The sequence below is a fragment of the Ammodytes marinus genome (assembly GCF_949987685.1).
Source record: "Ammodytes marinus genome assembly, chromosome: 4".
NCBI classification, from domain to species: domain Eukaryota; kingdom Metazoa; phylum Chordata; class Actinopteri; order Uranoscopiformes; family Ammodytidae; genus Ammodytes; species Ammodytes marinus.
In genome coordinates, this window is record NC_137233.1 from 3,317,692 (window position 1) to 3,336,738 (window position 19,047).

The window sequence follows — 19,047 nt, forward strand, 5'->3', positions numbered from 1 at the left end:
AGGAGAATGAAGCAGGAGGAGCTGGCTGACCTTCTGTGGAGCAGTAAGAGGATTTCTCTAAAGGTTCAACATGAACGTGAAATGGGACATTTACTAAAGTCTCAAGAAATCAAGGGGGAAAATGTGTGTGTGTGTATCCATATTTGCATTTTAAATTATAATTACTCAATGACTTTATTTCTACTGTTTTAATTCAGGAAGTCATTCTGAAGTTTGTCAGCGTGATCTAAAGTCCAACCTGAAGAAGAAGTTCCAGTGTGTGTTTGAGGGGATCGCTAAAGCAGGAAACCCAACCCTTCTGAATCAGATCTACACAGAACTCTACATCACAGAGGGAGGGACTGGAGAGGTCAATGATGAACATGAGGTCAGACAGATTGAAACAGCATCCAGGAAACCACACAGACCAGAAACAACAATCAAACAAGAAGACATCTTTAAAGCCTCACCTGGAAGAGATGAACCAATCAGAACAGTGATGACAAAGGGAGTGGCTGGCATTGGGAAAACAGTCTTAACACAGAAGTTCACTCTGGACTGGGCTGAAGACAAAACCAACCAGGACATACAGTTCACATTTCCATTCACTTTCAGAGAGCTGAATGTGCTGAAAGAGAAAAGGTTCAGCTTGGTGGAACTTGTTCATCACTTCTTTACTGAAACCAAAGCAGCAGGAATCTGCAGCTTTGAAGAGTTCCAGGTTGTGTTCATCTTTGATGGTCTGGATGAGTGTCGACTTCCTCTGGACTTCCACAACAATGAGATCCTGACTGATGTGAAAGAGTCCACCTCAGTGGATGTGCTGCTGACAAACCTCATCAGGGGGAAACTGCTTCCCTCTGCTTGCCTCTGGATAACCACACGACCTGCAGCAGCCAATCAGATCCCTCCTGACTGTGTTGGCATGGTGACAGAGGTCAGAGGGTTCACTGACCCACAGAAGGAGGAGTACTTCAGGAAGAGATTCAGAGATGAGGAGCAGGCCAGCAGAATCATCTCCCACATCAAGTCATCAAGAAGCCTCCACATCATGTGCCACATCCCAGTCTTCTGCTGGATCACTGCTACAGTGCTGGAGGATGTGTTGAAGACCGGAGAGGGAGGAGAGCTGCCCAAGACCCTGACGGAGATGTACATCCACTTCCTGGTGGTTCAGGCCAAACTGAAGAACACCAAGTATGATGGAGGAGCTGAGACGGATCCACACTGGAGTCCAGAGAGCAGGAAGATGATTGAGTCTCTGGGAAAACTGGCTTTTGAGCAGCTGCAGAAAGGAAACCTGATATTCTATGAATCAGACCTGAAAGAGTGTGGCATCGATATCACAGCAGCCTCAGTCTACTCAGGAGTGTTCACACAGATCTTTAGAGAGGAAAGTCGACTGTACCAGGACAATGTGTTCTGCTTCGTCCATCTGAGCGTTCAGGAGTTTCTGGCTGCTCTTCATGTCCATCTGACATTCATCAACTCTGGAGTCAATCTGATGTCTGATGAACAAACAACATCCCGGCGGTCTAAAGCCTTCAGGAACAAAGCTAATCTAACACATCTCCACCAGAGTGCTGTGGACAAGGCCTTACAGAGTCCAAATGGACACCTGGACTTGTTCCTCCGCTTCCTCCTGGGTCTTTCACTGCAGACCAATCAGAATCTCCTCAGAGGTCTTCTGACACAGACAGGAAGTAGCTCCAACACCAACAAGGAAACAGATACCAAGAAAACAGTAAAGTACATCAAGAAGAAGATCAGTAAAGATATCACTTCAGAGAAAAGCATCAATCTGTTCCACTGTCTGAATGAACTGAAGGATCGTTCTCTAGTGGAGGAGATCCAACAGTCCCTGAGATCAGGAAGTACCTCCACAGATGAACTGTCTCCTGCTCAGTGGTCAGCTCTCGGCTTCATCTTACTGTCATCAGAAAAAGATCTGGACGTGTTTGACCTGAGGAAATATTCTGCTTTGGAGAAGGTTCTTCTGAGGCTGCTGCCAGTGGTCAAAGCCTCCAACAAAGCTCTGTAGGTGGACATATGAACCATGTCAATTGTAGTGCTGGCCATTGAAACCCAGTTCAATTAAGGACCTGGTTCATCTTTTCTCAAAATACAAAAATCACTCAAGTTTAAGCTTAGAGAAGCTGCTATCGAGTCCAGTAGGTCCAATCCTTTATTGGCTACATATCGAGTTTGAATCCAATCACTTTAGCGTCGTATCCAATCATTGTTTGACATACGTTGATTGTCCAATAAAGCTTTTTTGGAAAAAATGGTCAGCCGTTAGTTGCTAACGCCTCGTTTCCACATACGTATGTTTTTCGTATACGTGCTTCCGTAAATTTACGGAAGGGGTCGCTAGTGTTCTACGCAAGGACATGAATTTATTTACGGACAGCAAAAAAGATGGGGGAACGCCTGATAATGTCAGTGTTTATGAGACCGGTCCTGTGGAATATAAAAATACAATTTGTCTTTTAATTCATTCAAACTGACAGTATTTAGTTATAAAAGCGAATGATCGAACTGATATACTGTTATTTATGTAAAACATATGATATATTAAACTGATAAAATAGGCTATAACCATTTCATATCAAAATTATGAAGTATAGAGGAAAGGAAAATAAAAATACTCACAATTTGTCTTTTTATTCACTCAAACTGACAATCAAAAGCAAGCGAGCTAGCAAAACTTTCATACGGTATCTCCTTAAAACCACGGCGAAAGTTACATTTTTTGAACGTATATTACGGACATACCGGACAGAAATATTACGGAGGGGAGGAGTTTCGGACGCAAAACGGACATTACGGAGACTCATAGGAATGAATGGACTTTCGGTCGGAGACGGTTGGATCGCATACGAGAATGTACGTATGTGGAAACGAGGCGTAAACCAAAGACAATATGAATTAGTCAAAGGGATTAAAATCCAGAGGGTGAGCGTTATAAATAAACATATATGCAAATAAACGATCACCATCCGTAGTCAATAGTGCTTAATTGTTTCAAATAATAAACGTTTTTTAAAATCCGTGTTCACTAATTATCCTTCAGGAAAATTTCGTTTTTGGCGAGAAATTTGAATTATACATTTGTTTGGGAGAGACAGTTGTTATCCCTGTAGATGGAAATATGATCTATTGAACGTCTCATATCAAGCTCTAATCATCTCATAAGCAATAAAAGCAATAACAGTTTTGTTAAAAACATATTTTCTCGTAAAGGATCCGCATCCCTGATCAATAGTACTTGATTTTTTAAATAATTGTATAACATTGTTTTATTTGTGTTCACTAATTCTCCTTCAGGCTGAGTGGCTGTAACCTCTCAGAGAGAAGCTGTGAAGCTCTGTCCTCAGTTCTCAGCTCCCAGTCCTCTAGTCTGAGAGAGCTGGACCTGAGTAACAACGACCTGCAGGATTCAGGAGTGAAGCGTCTGTCCATTGGACTGAAGAGTCCACACTGTAAACTGGAAACACTCAGGTCAGAATTCATCTTTGTTTAACTGTTGATCTTTCAAATCCTGCTCATCCAGCTTAAGGTTCATGTAATGCAGGTAAACATCTGTAAATTATTTCCGCTGACATAATTTTCTAAAATACTGAATTCATGATATTTTTCTAATTCCAGTCTGTCAGGCTGTCTGGTCACAACAGAAGGTTGTAAGTCTTTGGCCTCAGCTCTGAAATCCAACCCCTCCCATCTGAGAGAGCTGGACCTGAGCTACAACCATCCTGGAGACTCAGGAGTGAAGCTGCTGTCGGAGGATCCAGACTGGAGACTGGACACTCTCAGGTATGGACAGACAACAAGAGCTCACACACTGCTGCTGTCCTTCCCCTCTGGTCCATCATGAAGAAGGACATGTGTTTTCTCTTATAAAACTGGTAGCTCAAGTCAAGCGATCTAACTGGTTCATAGCTATGAAGTAAAGTATAAAATTACTATGACGAATGATCAAGTTTGAAGTTTGGTCTTGTCAACGTTCAGGAAGAGGTTGTTTTATCTCTGCACCACATGGCCAGTTGGCTGACCTCCGTCATCTCCAGCAACCATGAGACCCACAACATGAAGGAGGTCAGCCAACTGGCCACGTGGTGCAGAAACAACAACCCCATAACACTTTGGTGCCGACTGAAATTATTTTTCCATGGCAAGATGATATGATCGCTTCTGTGGCCCCAGCCGACCCTGTGTGAGGGGCCTAGGGCACCCGACCCAAGTAGTTCCTCGAACGAGTGGTGTGGTGAGCCTATCTGACCTATCTGACATGGAAGGGGGGATGCCACTTTGCTTTTCGGGCTGTGCACAGCCTTCTTCTCTTTTTATCCTATCTTCCTCTTCTTGTGTCAGACAGCAGTGAGAGAATGATGGAGACAGTTGACACATATGTATTTCAGCCGCTTTCTCTAACACACTGACACACTGAGGAACACTGCTTCATGTTGAACAGCAGTTAGGGCTCATGTTGATAGAAAATCATTCTGACTGTGTTTCTTCCTCCAGGGTGGACCACGGTGGAGAGCAGAGGTTAAAACCTGGTCTGAGGAAGTGTAAGTGTGGATTCAGTTTGACTGATGGAGACAGAATGTGTCATCCTTTAACTTCATAGAAATGAACATCAGGACACAAACAGAGAATAAACCCTTCAGGATAAACTGCTGCTGTGTTGTGTCTTTTTCTCTCCATCAGGGGTCTGTGAACTCACACTGGACACAAACACAGCAAACAGAGAACTCAAACTGTCTGACAACAACAGGAAGGTGACCTGGGTGAGAGAGCAGCAGCCATATCCTGATCATCCAGAGAGGTTTGATGTCAGGCGTCAGCTGCTGTGTAGGAATGGTCTGACTGGTCGCCGTTACTGGGAGGTCGAGTGGAGAGGAGGGGTTCATATATCAGTGAGTTACAGAGGAATCAGAAGGAAAGGAAACAGTACAGACAGCAGGTTTGGAGGGAATGATCAGTCCTGGACTCTGTCCTGCTCTGATGGTCGTTGCTCTGTCTGTCACAATAACAGATCCACATCCATCTCCTCCTCGTCCCCTGACTCTCACAGAGTAGCAGTGTATGTGGACTGTCCTGCTGGCTCTCTGTCCTTCTACAGAGTCTCCTCTGACTCACTGATCCACCTCCACACCTTCAACACCACATTCACTGAACCTCTCTACCCTGGGTTTGGGTTCTGGAGAGTTGGTTCCTCAGTGTCTCTGTGTCGTCTGTAGGAGGGAGACAACTTCCAGTCCTGTGGATTAGTCAGGTGGAGTCAGCGATTCTGAATGCTCATCAATTTTCTTTTGTAGAAATCAGTGAATCTTCTCACGATCCACCACCTGAAGGCTAGCCTGACGTTAATACACAGCCTAGGCTCTGTAAATTGGCATGTTGCTAGTTAAAGTGGGCCCCCTTTGTTTATATAATGTCAACTTAAGTACTGTGTGTCCCCATTGCAGCATACTGCATGCAAAAACATACTTTTTATGGTCACCTGTAGTTGGTTTTACTGTAAGTTATACCTTCTTTTCCTGTGTAAGGCACTTTGAATTGACTTATATTTACATTAAGAAGTCAAATATACTTAAAGTCAATGGTCCTAATGGAAAATGTAACTTTGTTCAGACAATATACTGTACAGTCCCTTATCCCTCTCTTTCCCACCCTTTATCTATCTATCTCACCTCTTTACTTGAAAAAAAAATAAAATTAAAAATTAAATTGAAAAATAAATACAATTCCATCATATTTTTGCATATGTCTGCCTTCGTGAATAGAAATATAGAATAGATACAACTGCATTTCGTAATTGTTTCCATTAAGAATAAGTTGTTGTGTCTGTGTGGTTCAGTAACAATAGCTAAAGTATAGAAATATGCTATTTTATACAGACCAGTATATATTTACGTTATACACATTTAGTTTGACATGTTTCGATTTAAAAGAGTTAATAATAGTGTTTATACAAGAATATTTAAGTTATTCTATCATGTTAGACTAAATGAACCTTTTTGGATTATCACCGCTAGAGCTGGACAATAAGAAATTGGGATTGTTGTAAATGTTTAGGAAGTCAACTTTCACCATATTTTTGCGTACAGTATAAGTTAAGTTTCTTTATTTGTCAATGTACACAAGACACATTGAAATTAGTCATTCGCATCTCCCCTCTCAAGTTACCACACTCCAGAGGGGGTCAGAGCGCAGGGTCAGCCATAGTACAGCGCCCCTGGAGCAGTTTGAGGTTAAGTGTCTTGCTCAAGGACACAATGGTAGAGATGGTGGGCACCGTAGATGTTATAGCAGCAACCTTTCTATAACGAGGAGTTGTGGGGTCTGTTTGGTTAAAGATGATAAATTATCTCTAGCTGAAGAATCTGAAATTGTGATTGTTGTAAATGTTTAGAGAAGTCAACCTGCACGTCCCTTTATTAACCAGCAGAGTGCAGCATTCTCCAGTCAAACATTCAGCTCTCATCTGAGGAGTTCTGATCTCATGTTATTCATCAACTGGGAAAACGTGCCCCTGCAAGAAGCGCAGCTTGTGAACAGGCAAGTCAGGCAACTAGGGGGGCGACCATTTTTTTAAATTTTACGTTTTTTTTTATAAATATATTTTTTATTCAACAAATATACAATACAGGGCCGTCAAACCTAATGACTCATTAGTGACTGCAGCTCGCTCTCAGGACAAGTTGAGAAAAGTCTCTCAAGGACGAGTTACTGATGAAATGCATTGTGATCCGCTGAAAAAGTATTATAGGATGCGGCCACCTTTTAAAAAAAATGTCAGCAACAACGAGAAAACCTTACGAGGAGAAAAGAAAGAGGAGCTTGTGTCTTTTCTCTCTCATTCACTTCAAAAAAAGTTTGACCAACAGCAGTTTGGGTTTTGACAGTGTTAAAGCTACAGTGCGTAACTTTTTCATATAAATGGATGACGGATTTCAAAGAGTATAGCTATCAAGTGAGTCCTGTTATTTTTCTCTGATTTCTTTCACTGAGCACAAACCCATAAATGACACAAAATGAAAACTGTTACAGCACTGATGATTTTAGCTTCTCCAGCTCAGTATAAAGTCTGTTTACTGGGTCTCCAGCTCAGTATAAAGCCTGTTTACTGGGTCCCCAGCCCAGTATAAAGCCTGTTTACTGGTCTGTAAATCAGTGTTATAAGTGAAGGAGCTTCTTGCTGTCGGGATCGTCCTGAGCGATGGTTGAGTTTTCTCCGCAGGTTGAGGTGGAATGTTTCAGGAGCAATGCATCATGGGAAGGAAGGGCTGAGGAAAGGTGCCACACGATGACAAGACCAAATGGAAAACTAATTTTAATCATGAAATCATTTAAAAACAGATCGTAAACAATATAAACACATATCTTACACACAGGTACAATAGATCAACAGGCAGGTAAAGGAGAGGAGGCGGGGAGAGACTGGAAACACTCTTCACTTGTAGAACAGGTTTTCACGTGACTTTGAGGTTTATTTTTAGACTTTGACTAATTAGTTTTGAGGGTGTGACGGCGTCCTCAGATCACACACACACACCAGGACTGAGCAGGATGAAATGAGCAGCGTCTTCTCTCCCAGTGTTTCCTCCACACATGAAGGTGGAAAGTGTCTGTAAGTCGACCTGAAGTCAGTTCAGCAGGTGAGAATCCTCCCAGAGAAACCTGTAAATGTCTGATCATCAGGATCACTTTGATCACATTGTGCTGTGTCGCTGTTTAACTGGACGGTAGAAATGTTTCTTGATGCTGATTGGCTGTTTCTTAATATCTATTTGAAATATACTGTAGAGTTTAAGAAAATATTCCCATGTAATATTGTTAGTTTGTTCAGTAGAATCAACAGCAGTTTGATTGTAACATGAGCTCACATCATCAGTGAAACATGCAGGGAATGTCTGAACTGGTCCAACAGGAAACAGCATGTGAGCTCTCCTGTCTCTGTTCAACCTTTATCATCACTTAAAGATTTAAAGATTAAGATTTAAAGACACAGACCTTGATTTTCTCTTGACCTCCATTAATACCCAAAATGCATTGTGTTCTTCAGAATGTAACAAGGGTTCAGTTCAATTAAAAACTTTGTAAGTACATGACTACTTTTTGCAGGGTTGGTCTGGAACAAATTTACATTTTGGACAATGCTTATTGTCATCTGCTACCTGTCTTTACTGTGTCTGTGCTGGAAACAAATCCAGTTTTTATACACAGCCTAGGCTCTGGAAACGGGCCTGTTGCTGGCTACAGTTGCGTCCTTTTTTTGATATTTTTTTTTTAATACTTGTTTACAAAGCCTAGGCTGTGTATTAACTGATGTAGAAAAAGTGATTTTGGCAGTAAGTGTTCACCAGAATAGCTGACTCATAATTAATTTACTGACATATCGTCATCTAGAATAATTTGACTTGTTAGCTTTTTGATATTAATGTTACCACTTCCTAATGTTTTAAAAACCAACACAACCGGGTGAGTTGAGTTATAATAAAGCTCACGATATAAACTGTGTTGATGGTGAATCTGGCAGCTGTGTAACACATTCCAGGGTTATCAGATCCAGTTTAGGGTCCGACCAGGTTCCTGTCAGCCCTGAATGTTTGTGTCTGTTAGTGACAGTGAACTAATGTGTCCTGTGATGTAAAGCTTGTTGTAATGAATGAACATGTTGTTGTGTTTGTGTGAAGGTGTGGGCTCTGCTATGGATCAGAGTGAGGACAGAGAGGAGGGAGTCCCTCCCTCTAAAACCACTCTGTGTGGGGAACATGACGGCCAGACCAAAGCTCAGAGGTGACATGAGGATCTCTAACTGTCCATGACTCAAATCACTGCACCATCATTATTCACAAAGCTGTGTGTGCGTGTGTGTGTGTGTGTGTGTGTGTGTGTGTGTGTGTGTGTGTGTGTGTGTGTGTGTGTGTGTGTGTGTGTGTGTGTGTGTGTGTGTGTGTGTGTGTGTGTGTGTGTGTGTGTGTGTTGAACAGACCTGGACCTGGACCCAGCTGTGTGTCCATCAAGAGTCACCGGTCTATGGATAAACCTACTTTTTTCAAAGATGGAGCCCAGTCTGCTGATCAGAGGTCAGAATGTAAATGTTTGTGTCAGTTACTATCTATCTCTGCTGAGATTAACTTTGATGTCTTTGTCATGATCACTTCATGTTCTTTACTCTTTACGTTTTCAGTATTAAAACATTCAAAACTCAAACAATAATCTTAAGAAGCATTTTAAATTGTTGTGATTCCATCAGGATTCAACATGACAAACCAGACTCTCCTGGACCTGGACCCAGCTGTGTGTCCTTCAAGAGCGACTGTTCCAAGGAGGCCCCACTATGTTTCAAAGGACGTTCTCCAGAAACAGAGTAAGTCAACATCAAGTTACTTTATCATGTCTGCAGCATCAAATAATAATAATAATCATAATAATAGTAATATAAAATAACTATGGCTGACCCCCCCCCCCCCCCCCAAAGTGTGGTATCTTGAGAAGGGATATATATTTTGAGAGGGGATAAGAGAAATTTCAATGTGCCTCTTGTAAATCGACTAATAAAGAACTTAACTTAACTACTTAAAGTGGTGAGTCACATTAGTTCTGAATAGAAGAGTGTAGGGCAGCCCATGTTTTACAGGTTATCTTCGTTACCTTGATCCCTTAGCTGTTTGTTTCTCCATTAGCTTCTGTGGCTGAAGATTAAAAGGTGAATTTCTGTCTCTGTATGTTCGTCCTCTCTGTCTACCAGGATTCATCAGAGACCGGACTCTCCTGGACCTGGACCCAGCTGTGTGTCCTTAAAGAGCGACTGGTCAAAGGCGGAACCTCTAACGTTTAAAGATGGACTCTCCTCTTGGTAAGACTTAAAATAGTATTTTACTTTAAATTTGCTGTAAATGGGTAAACTCCATGGTGTAGTGGTAAGAGCCCCCCCCCCCCCCCAAACTCTGCCCCCCATAGAGACACTGTCCTCATCGTAGCAGACCTGGGTTCGATTCCAGCCAGGGTCTTTATCTGCCTGTCATTCCCCTCTCTATCCCCATTGTATCTCTGTCGAAGAATGCATGAAAAAATTACCAATAAAAAAAGAATGTGTTAATAAATCTGTATGAACCGACAGCGTGTTGGACCAGGAGGTCTCAGAAGTTCCCAGTGGTCGCTCTGCCCAGCAGCAACAAACAAACCTGGACTCCACATTCATGGTCTGTACATGAACAACAACTACTTTCCATCTGTTCTGTTCACAATAACTTCCATGATTTACTTGGACCGTGAGTCTGTCCATCATGTTTCTGATGTTTCATTTAATATTCCGTTGCAGCTGCTGGAGGAAAACATCGTCACGTTTGTGAAGAACGAACTGAAGAAGATCCAGAAGCTTCTGAGTCCAGATTACCCAGAATGCTTAGAGGGTCAGAGGGAGGATGAGGAGGTGTTGGACGGTGAGGATGAAGAGCAGAGGAGGAGCAGTAGAGAAGCGTTTCTGAAGATCACACTGCACTTCCTGAGGAGAATGAAGCAGGAGGAGCTGGCTGACCTTCTGTGGAGCAGTAAGAGGATTTCTCTAAAGGTTCAACATGAACGTGAAATGGGATATTTACTAAAGTCTCAAGAGATCAAGGGGAAAATGTGTGTGTGTGTATCAGGGATGGAAATTAACTTTTTTGCCTACCAGCCACTGTGGCAGGTAGATTTAAAAATCTACCAGCCACTCATCTTTTTTACCAGCCACTTTTTATACGCAATATCTTTTTTAATATATGCGTTAATGTTAAACAATACAATAGAAAGAATAGCTAATGAAAGTGTTTTTCATACAAATGTTTTCCATCAGAAGTCATTTCTACTGTAAGTAGGTGCTACCAAGGAACTGAGTTGCAAATTAAATGGTACACTCTTACTATATATGATACACAATACACGCCATCTTTATTTCAAAACATTGTATAATTGAACTCCATATATACTCTGGGTTCAATGCAACTTTTTTTCCCAACTGGCCCGCTTGGCCAATAGATCCGAGTTTTACTGGCCCCTTGTATATTTTCACTGGCCCTGCAGACACCTTTTTTTCATCATTTAGTCAATAATTATAATACAGTATTGAAGTTACCTTTAGATTTCTTTTTTCTTTTTAGTTAATGATATGAAATGTTGATATTGTTTATCACTTTCTCCATATGCATTAGGGATGTGAATGTGTCGACACATTGACCGGTTTTCCACTTGCGCTCAAGTCGAATTTAAAAATAGAAATCTGAAAATCAGGGAGTTATGCCGTTTTATTAATGGGAGATGTCACCGTGTCACGTCTGGTCGTGAGCGCGCTGCAGGAGCGTCACTTCTGCAAGGTGCGTGCATGAAGTAATCAGCTACACATAAGAGTCCGGTGTGGGACCATTTTTTCACTGTTGATAAAAAACAGTGCAGTGCAAAAGATGCAGCATAATGTTAAACGCTCGTCTGAGACTATGGTGTTAAATCATCTAGAAACACACGATGCCTTCGTCCGAGCAAAGCAGCGTTTCACCGTGAGATCACTAGTGAGTGCGCGAGCCACCGCACGGGGAAGAACTCTGTTTGAGGCTCAAATAATAACCGGGGGTATTCTCCCCGTTAGCGATACCGATGTGAAAGGCTTCCCTGTTTGTATGCGATCTGATTGTATGTCTCGAGCCTTAAATACAAAGCCATGTCGGCAAACTGACTGCGCGACTCAAGGGACTGTATGTGAGCCGAATCCCTCCGTTAGTTTCTGTTTCAGCCGACACAATTAAAATCACCTCTAAGCACGGACAGCGTTTAAATAAAGCATCTCATTTGTATTACCATTAGGGCTTTGATGCAAATACTGTAACAACGGCGGCAGCTCTGCTGCTTAAAGGAAAAGTGCAGTTTTCACTTTATTTTCAGCACCTCAACCTCTGCTGTGGGAAGAAAAAAAGGGGGCAAAGTAAGTCGATTGATTTGTCGACTTATGCCTCCACACGTTAACTCGCAGATAGTATTTCCTCGCGGAGCGGATCGCGCCGTAGTTCAGTTCGACTAGAAAGGCAAAAAGAAACTGTTGAACTGTGTAGCGCCCTGTCATCATGTTCATGACGAATGTATTAAATATGCAAATTAGATCGGACCTGACTGGAAAGTATTACCCGACACAGTGGCGGGTGAAGTGACACAATTTACACGCCAGCACGCAAATCTACCCGCATTTGGCGTGTGGCGGGTGTTAATTTCCATCCCTGGTGTGTATTCATATTTGCATTTTAAATTATAATTACTCAATGACGTTATTTCTACTGTTTTAATTCAGGAAGTCATTCTGAAGTTTGTCAGCGTGATCTAAAGTCCAACCTGAAGAAGAAGTTCCAGTGTGTGTTTGAGGGGATCGCTAAAGCAGGAAACCCAACCCTTCTGAATCAGATCTACACAGAGCTCTACATCACAGAGGGAGGGACTGGAGAGGTCAATGATGAACATGAGGTCAGGCAGATTGAAGCAGCATCCAGGAAACCACACAGACCAGAAACAACAATCAGACAAGAAGACATCTTTAAAGCCTCACCTGGAAGAGATGAACCAATCAGAACAGTGATGACAAAGGGAGTGGCTGGCATTGGGAAAACAGTCTTAACACAGAAGTTCACTCTGGACTGGGCTGAAGACAAAACCAACCAGGACATACAGTTCACATTTCCATTCACTTTCAGAGAGCTGAATGTGCTAAAAGAGAAAAAGTACAGCTTGGTGGAACTTGTTCATCACTTCTTTACTGAAACCAAAGCAGCAGGAATCTGCAGCTTTGAAGAGTTCCAGGTTGTGTTCATCTTTGACGGTCTGGATGAGTGTCGACTTCCTCTGGACTTCCACAACAATGAGATCCTGACTGATGTGACAGAGTCCACCTCAGTGGATGTGCTGCTGACAAACCTCATCAGGGGGAAACTGCTTCCCTCTGCTCGCCTCTGGATAACCACACGACCTGCAGCAGCCAATCAGATCCCTCCTGACTGTGTTGGCATGGTGACAGAGGTCAGAGGGTTCACTGACCAACAGAAGGAGGAGTACTTCAGGAAGAGATTCAGAGATGAGGAGCAGGCCAGCAGAATCATCTCCCACATCATGACATCACGAAGCCTCCACATCATGTGCCACATCCCAGTCTTCTGCTGGATCACTGCTACAGTTCTGGAGGATGTGTTGAACACCGGAGAAGGAGGAGAGCTGCCCAAGACCCTGACTGAGATGTACATCCACTTCCTGGTGGTTCAGGCCAAACTGAAGAACACCAAGTATGATGGAGGAGCTGAGACAGATCCACACTGGAGTCCGGAGAGCAGGAAGATGATCGAGTCTCTGGGAAAACTGGCTTTTGAGCAGCTGCAGAAAGGAAACCTGATCTTCTATGAATCAGACCTGAGAGAGTGTGGCATCGATATCACAGCAGCCTCAGTGTACTCAGGAGTGTTCACACAGATCTTTAAAGAGGAAAGTCGACTGTACCAGGACAAGGTGTTCTGCTTCATCCATCTGAGCGTTCAGGAGTTCCTGGCTGCTCTTCATGTCCATCTGACATTCATCAACTCTGGAGTCAATCTGATGTCTGATGAACAAACAACATCCATTTGGTCTAAAGTCTTCAGAAACAAAGCTGATCTAACACATCTCCACCAGAGTGCTGTGGACAAGGCCTTACAGAGTCCAAATGGACACCTGGACTTGTTCCTCCGCTTCCTCCTGGGTCTTTCACTGCAGACCAATCAGAATCTCCTCAGAGGTCTGCTGACACAGACAGGAAGTAGCTCAGACACCAACAAGGAAACAGTCCAGTACATCAAGAAGAAGATCAGTGGGGATATCACTTCAGAGAAAAGCATCAATCTGTTCCACTGTCTGAATGAACTGAATGATCATTCTCTAGTGGGGGAGATACAGTGGTACCTGAGACATAGACGTCTCTCCTCAGAGAAACTATCTCCTGCTCAGTGGTCAGCTCTCAGCTTCATCTTACTCTCATCAGAAAAAGATCTGGACGTGTTTGACCTGAAGAAATACTCTGCTTCAGAGGAGGTTCTTCTGAGGCTGCTGCCAGTGGTCAAAGCCTCCAACAAAGCTCTGTAGGTGGACATATGAACCATGTCAAGTTTAGGGCTGGCCATTGAAACCCAGTTCAATTAAGGACCTCGTTCATCTTCTCTCAAAATACAAAAATCACTCAAGTTTGAGTTTAGAGATGCTGCTATCGAGTCCAGTAGGTCCAATCCTTTATTGGCTACATATCGAGTTTAAATCCAATCACTTTAGCGTCGTATCCAATCATTGTTTGACTTACGTCGATTGTCCAATAAAGTTTTTGGAATAAATGGTCAGCCGTTAGTTGCCAAACCAAAGAGAATATGAAATCTGATTGTCAGTTGCTTGCAAGGATGGTTGTGGGATGTGTAAAGAGGTCGAAGGTTTGGCTGCATTTCAGCGCAACAAAGTGTTACAAGTCCTGTCAGTTAAAAATAGTCATCTAATTTTAAAACCTGTGTTACAATAAGGATAAGAGCTTTTCTCTTGAACAAATTTGAAAAATAAACAGGTTTGAGGTTTGCATACGGTTTAAGATCGATTGGTTCAGGTTGGCTCAGTAAAAAGTATTAGGCAATGGGATTAAAATCCAGAGGATGAGCGTTATAAATAAATATACATGTAAATGAACGATCACCATCCGTAGTCAATAGTGCTTAATTTTTTTTTTTAAATCAAAGTTTTTTAAAATCTGTGTTCACTAATTCTCCTTCAGGAAAATTTAGTTTTTGCCGATAAATTTTAATTATACATTTGTTATCCCTGTAGATGGAAATATGAACCATTAATAATAATAATAATAATAATAATAATAATAATAATAATAATAATAATAATAATAATAATAATAATAATAATAATAATAATAATAATAATAATAATAATAATAATAATGGATTGGATTTATATAGCGCTTTTCAAGGCACTCAAAGACGCTTTACAGGGTTCCAGGTTCCATTCATTCACACACAGTCATACTGGTGGTGGTAAACTACCATAGTAGCCACAGCTGCCCTGGGGCAGACTGACGGAAGCGTGGCTACTATTAAACGTCTCATATCAAGCTCTAATCATCTCATAAGCAATAAAAGCAATAAGAGTTTTGTTAAAAACATATTTTCTCGTAAAGGATCCGCATCCCTAATCAATAGTGCTTGATTTTTTAAATAATTGTATAACATTGTTTTATTTGTGTTCACTAATTCTCCTTCAGGCTGAGTGGCTGTAACCTGTCAGAGAGGAGCTGTGAAGCTCTGTCCTCAGTTCTCAGCTCCCAGTCCTCTAGTCTGAGAGAGCTGGACCTGAGTAACAACAACCTGCAGGATTCAGGAGTGGAGCGTCTGTCCATTGGACTGAAGAGTCCACACTGTAAACTGGAAACACTCAGGTCAGAATTCATCTTTGTTTAACTGTTGATCTTTCAAATCCTGCTCATCCAGCTTTAGGTTCATGTTGGTAATGCAGGTCAACATCTGTAAATTATTTCCACTGACATCATTTTCTAAAATACTGAATTCATGATATTTTTCTAACTCCAGTCTGTCAGGCTGTCTGGTCACAACAGAAGGTTGTGAGTCTTTGGCCTCAGCTCTGAAATCCAACCCCTCCCATCTGAGAGAGCTGGACCTGAGCTACAACCATCCTGGAGACTCAGGAGTGAAGCTGCTGTCGGAGGATCCAGACTGGAGACTGGACACTCTCAGGTATGGACAGACAACAAGAGCTCACACACTGCTGGTGTCCTTCCCCTCTGGTCCATCATGAAGAAGGACATGTGTTTTCTCTTATACAGTCATATGATAAAGTTTGGGAACCCCTCTCAGCCGGCAACATTGCACTGATTTGTTGAACCATGTACAGATACACAATCTGCAGCCAGATGTTCTTGCAGGTCTTTGGAGGTGATCTTTGGGTTGTGTGCAACCATTCTCACAATCCGCCGCATATGCCGCTCTTGTACTTTTCTTGGTCTGCTAGACCTGGGTTTAACTGCAACTGTGCCTGTGTCCTTCCATTCCCTGACAACGTTCCTTACAGTAGAAATTGACAATTGAAACCTTTGGGAAAGCTTCTTGTAGCCTTCCCCTAAACCATGATAATGAATAATCTTTGTTTTTAAGATATTTTGGGAGCAGTTTTGATGATCCCATTCTGTTTCACTTCAGCAGAGAGTCAAAGAGAAGTGCAACTTGCATTTAGGCACCTAAAATACATTTTCTCATGATTAAACAGACATTTCTATGAGGTTCAAGGCTTAACAACATAATCCAACCAACTTTGTGTTTAAAGTCATCAGTTTTACATGCTGTTACAGGCATTAAAATCAACAAAACCACAAGGGTACCCATATTTTTGCACAGCCAGTTTTTCACATTTTATTTTATTTCATACAACCAAATACTGCTTTTCAAAAAATCTTTGTTTGGAAAACATCCCAGTAGTTAGCTGTTCCTGGTAAATTAAAGACATACCACTTTTATCTTTTTTTTGTGAAAGCAGAGTCAATTATAATGCTGGCTGAGAGGGGTTCCCAAACTTTTTCATATGATTGTAGAACTAGTATCTCAAGTCAAGCGATCTGATTGGTCCATAGCTATGAAGTAAAGTATAAAATGACTATGACGAATGATCAAGTTTGAAGTTTGGTCTTGTCAACGTTCAGGAAGAGGTTGTTTTATCTCTGCACCACATGGCCAGTTGGATGACCTCCATCATCTCCAGCAACCATGAGACCCACAACAGGAAGGAGATCAGCCAACTGGCCACGTAGTGCAGACAACAACCCCATAAACACTTTGGTGCCGACTGAAGTTATTTTTCCATGGCAAGATGATATAATCGCTTCTGTGGCCCCAGCCGACCCTGTGTGAGGGGCCTAGGGCACCCGACCCAAGTGGTTCCTCGAACGAGTGGTGTGGTGAGCCTATCTGACCTATCTGACATGGAGGGGGGGATGCCACTTTGCTTTTCGGGCTGTGCACAGCCTTCTTATCTTTTTATCCTATCTTCTTCTTCTTTTGTCAGACAGCAGTGAGAGAATGATGGAGACAGTTGACACATATGAGTTTCAGCCGCTTTCTCTAACACACTGACAAACTGAGGAACACTGCTTCATGTTGAACAGCAGTTAGGACTCATGTTGATAGAACATCATTCTGACTGTGTTTCCTCCTCCAGGATGGACCACGGTGGAGAGCAGTGGTTAAAACCTGGTGTGAGGAAGTGTAAGTGTGGATTCAGTTTGACTGATGGAGACAGAATGTGTCATCCTTTAACTTCAAAGAAATTAACATCAGGTCACAATCAGAGAATAAACCCTTCTGTTTTGTGTCTTTTTCTCTCTATCAGATGCCTGTGAACTCACACTGGACACAAACACAGTAAACAGATGGCTCAAACTGTCTGACAACAACAGGAAGGTGACATGGGTGAGAGAGCAGCAGCCATATCCTGATCATCCAGAGAGATTTGACTCCTGGCGTCAGCTGCTGTGTAGTAATGGTCTGACTGGTCGCGGTTACTGGGAGGTCGAGTGGAGAGGAAGAGTTAATATATCAGTGAGTTACAGAGGAATCAGCAGGAAAGGAGGCAGTAAAGTCTGTAGGTTTGGAGACAATGATCAGTCCTGGAGTCTGTTCTGCTCTGATGATGATGGTGGTTGTTACTCTGTCCGTCACAATAACAGAGAAACATCCATCTCCTCCTCCTCAGTCTCTAGCAGAGTAGCAGTGTATGTGGACCGTCCTGCTGGCTCTCTGTCCTTCTACAGAGTCTCCTCTGACTCACTGATCCACCTCCACACCTTCATCACCACATTCACTGAACCTCTCTACCCTGGGTTTGGGTTAATGTGGCATGACTCCTCAGTGTCTCTGTGTCTGTAGGAGGGAGACAACTTCCAGTCCTGTGGATTAGTCAGGTGGATTCAGCGATTCTGAATGATCGTCAATTTTCTTTTGTAGAAATCAGTGAATCTCTCTTCACAATCCACCAGCTGAAGGCTATAGCCTGTACTGTGTGCGCTGAAAAAAATGGTGTTAATACACAGCCTAGGCTCTGTAAATTGGCATGTTGCTAGTTAAAGTGGGCCCCTGTGTTTATATAATGCCAATTTAAGTACTGTATGTCCCCATTGCAGCATACTACATGCAAAAACATACTTTTTATGGTCACCTGTATTTGCTTTACTGTAATGTATTCCTTCTGTTCTTGTGTAAGGCTCTTTGAATTGACTTGTATTTACATTAAGAAGTCAAATATACTTAAAGTCAATGGTCCTAATGGAAAATGTAACTTTTTTCAGACAATACACTGTACAGTCCCTTATCCCTCTCTTTTCCACCCTTTATCTATCTATCTCACCTCTTTACTTAAAAAAAAGGAAAATAAAAAATTAAATTAAATAATAATAGAATTCCATCATATTTTTGCAACTGCATTTCGTTATTGTTTCCATTAAGAATAAGTTGTTGTGTCTGTGTGGTTCAGTAACAATAGCTAAAGTATAGAAATATGCTATTTTATACAGACCAGTATATTTACGTTATACACATTTAGTTTGACGTGTTTCGATCTAAAAGAGTTAATACTAGTGTGTGTACAAGAATATTTAAGTTATTCTTTCACGTAAAACTGAATGAACCTTTTTGGATTATCACCGCTAGAGCTGGACAATAAGAAATTGGGATTGTTGTAAATGTGTAGGAAGTCAACTTTCACCATATTTTTGCGTACGTCTGCCTCTGTGACTACAGTATAAATTAAGTTTCTTTATTTGTCAATTTACACAAGGCATATCGAAACGAGTAATTTGCATCTTCCCTCTCAAGTTCCCACACTCCAGAGGGGGTCAGAGCACAGAGAAAGCCATAGTACAGCGCCCTTGGAGCAGTTTGAGGTTAAAGGCCTACTTCAACGGTGGGAATATGAAGGTGTATTGAATTCTGAGATCCTATGTACTATAAATGTGCAAAAAAAATTAAA

General features: G+C 42.0%; 1 protein-coding gene across 1 annotated transcript in view; it reads left to right on the top strand.

The window, feature by feature from the left end:
* Window positions 1–18,215, top strand: part of LOC307249221 (uncharacterized protein) — a 72,816-nt gene extending 54,601 nt beyond the window's left edge. The window contains exons 11-26 of the mRNA XM_080025863.1: window positions 3,307–3,480; window positions 3,628–3,792; window positions 4,504–4,550; window positions 4,690–5,218; window positions 7,603–7,643; window positions 8,682–8,784; window positions 8,979–9,074; window positions 9,245–9,358; window positions 9,740–9,847; window positions 10,112–10,193; window positions 10,313–10,541; window positions 12,305–14,108; window positions 15,278–15,451; window positions 15,603–15,767; window positions 17,242–17,288; window positions 17,413–18,215. Of these exons, the coding sequence (XP_079881989.1) occupies window positions 3,307–3,480; window positions 3,628–3,792; window positions 4,504–4,550; window positions 4,690–5,218; window positions 7,603–7,643; window positions 8,682–8,784; window positions 8,979–9,074; window positions 9,245–9,358; window positions 9,740–9,847; window positions 10,112–10,193; window positions 10,313–10,541; window positions 12,305–14,108; window positions 15,278–15,451; window positions 15,603–15,767; window positions 17,242–17,288; window positions 17,413–17,948 (4,414 nt within the window). The 3' untranslated portion in view covers window positions 17,949–18,215. The remainder of the gene's footprint in view (window positions 1–3,306; window positions 3,481–3,627; window positions 3,793–4,503; window positions 4,551–4,689; window positions 5,219–7,602; window positions 7,644–8,681; window positions 8,785–8,978; window positions 9,075–9,244; window positions 9,359–9,739; window positions 9,848–10,111; window positions 10,194–10,312; window positions 10,542–12,304; window positions 14,109–15,277; window positions 15,452–15,602; window positions 15,768–17,241; window positions 17,289–17,412) is intronic.
* Window positions 18,216–19,047: the final 832 nt, after the last annotated feature.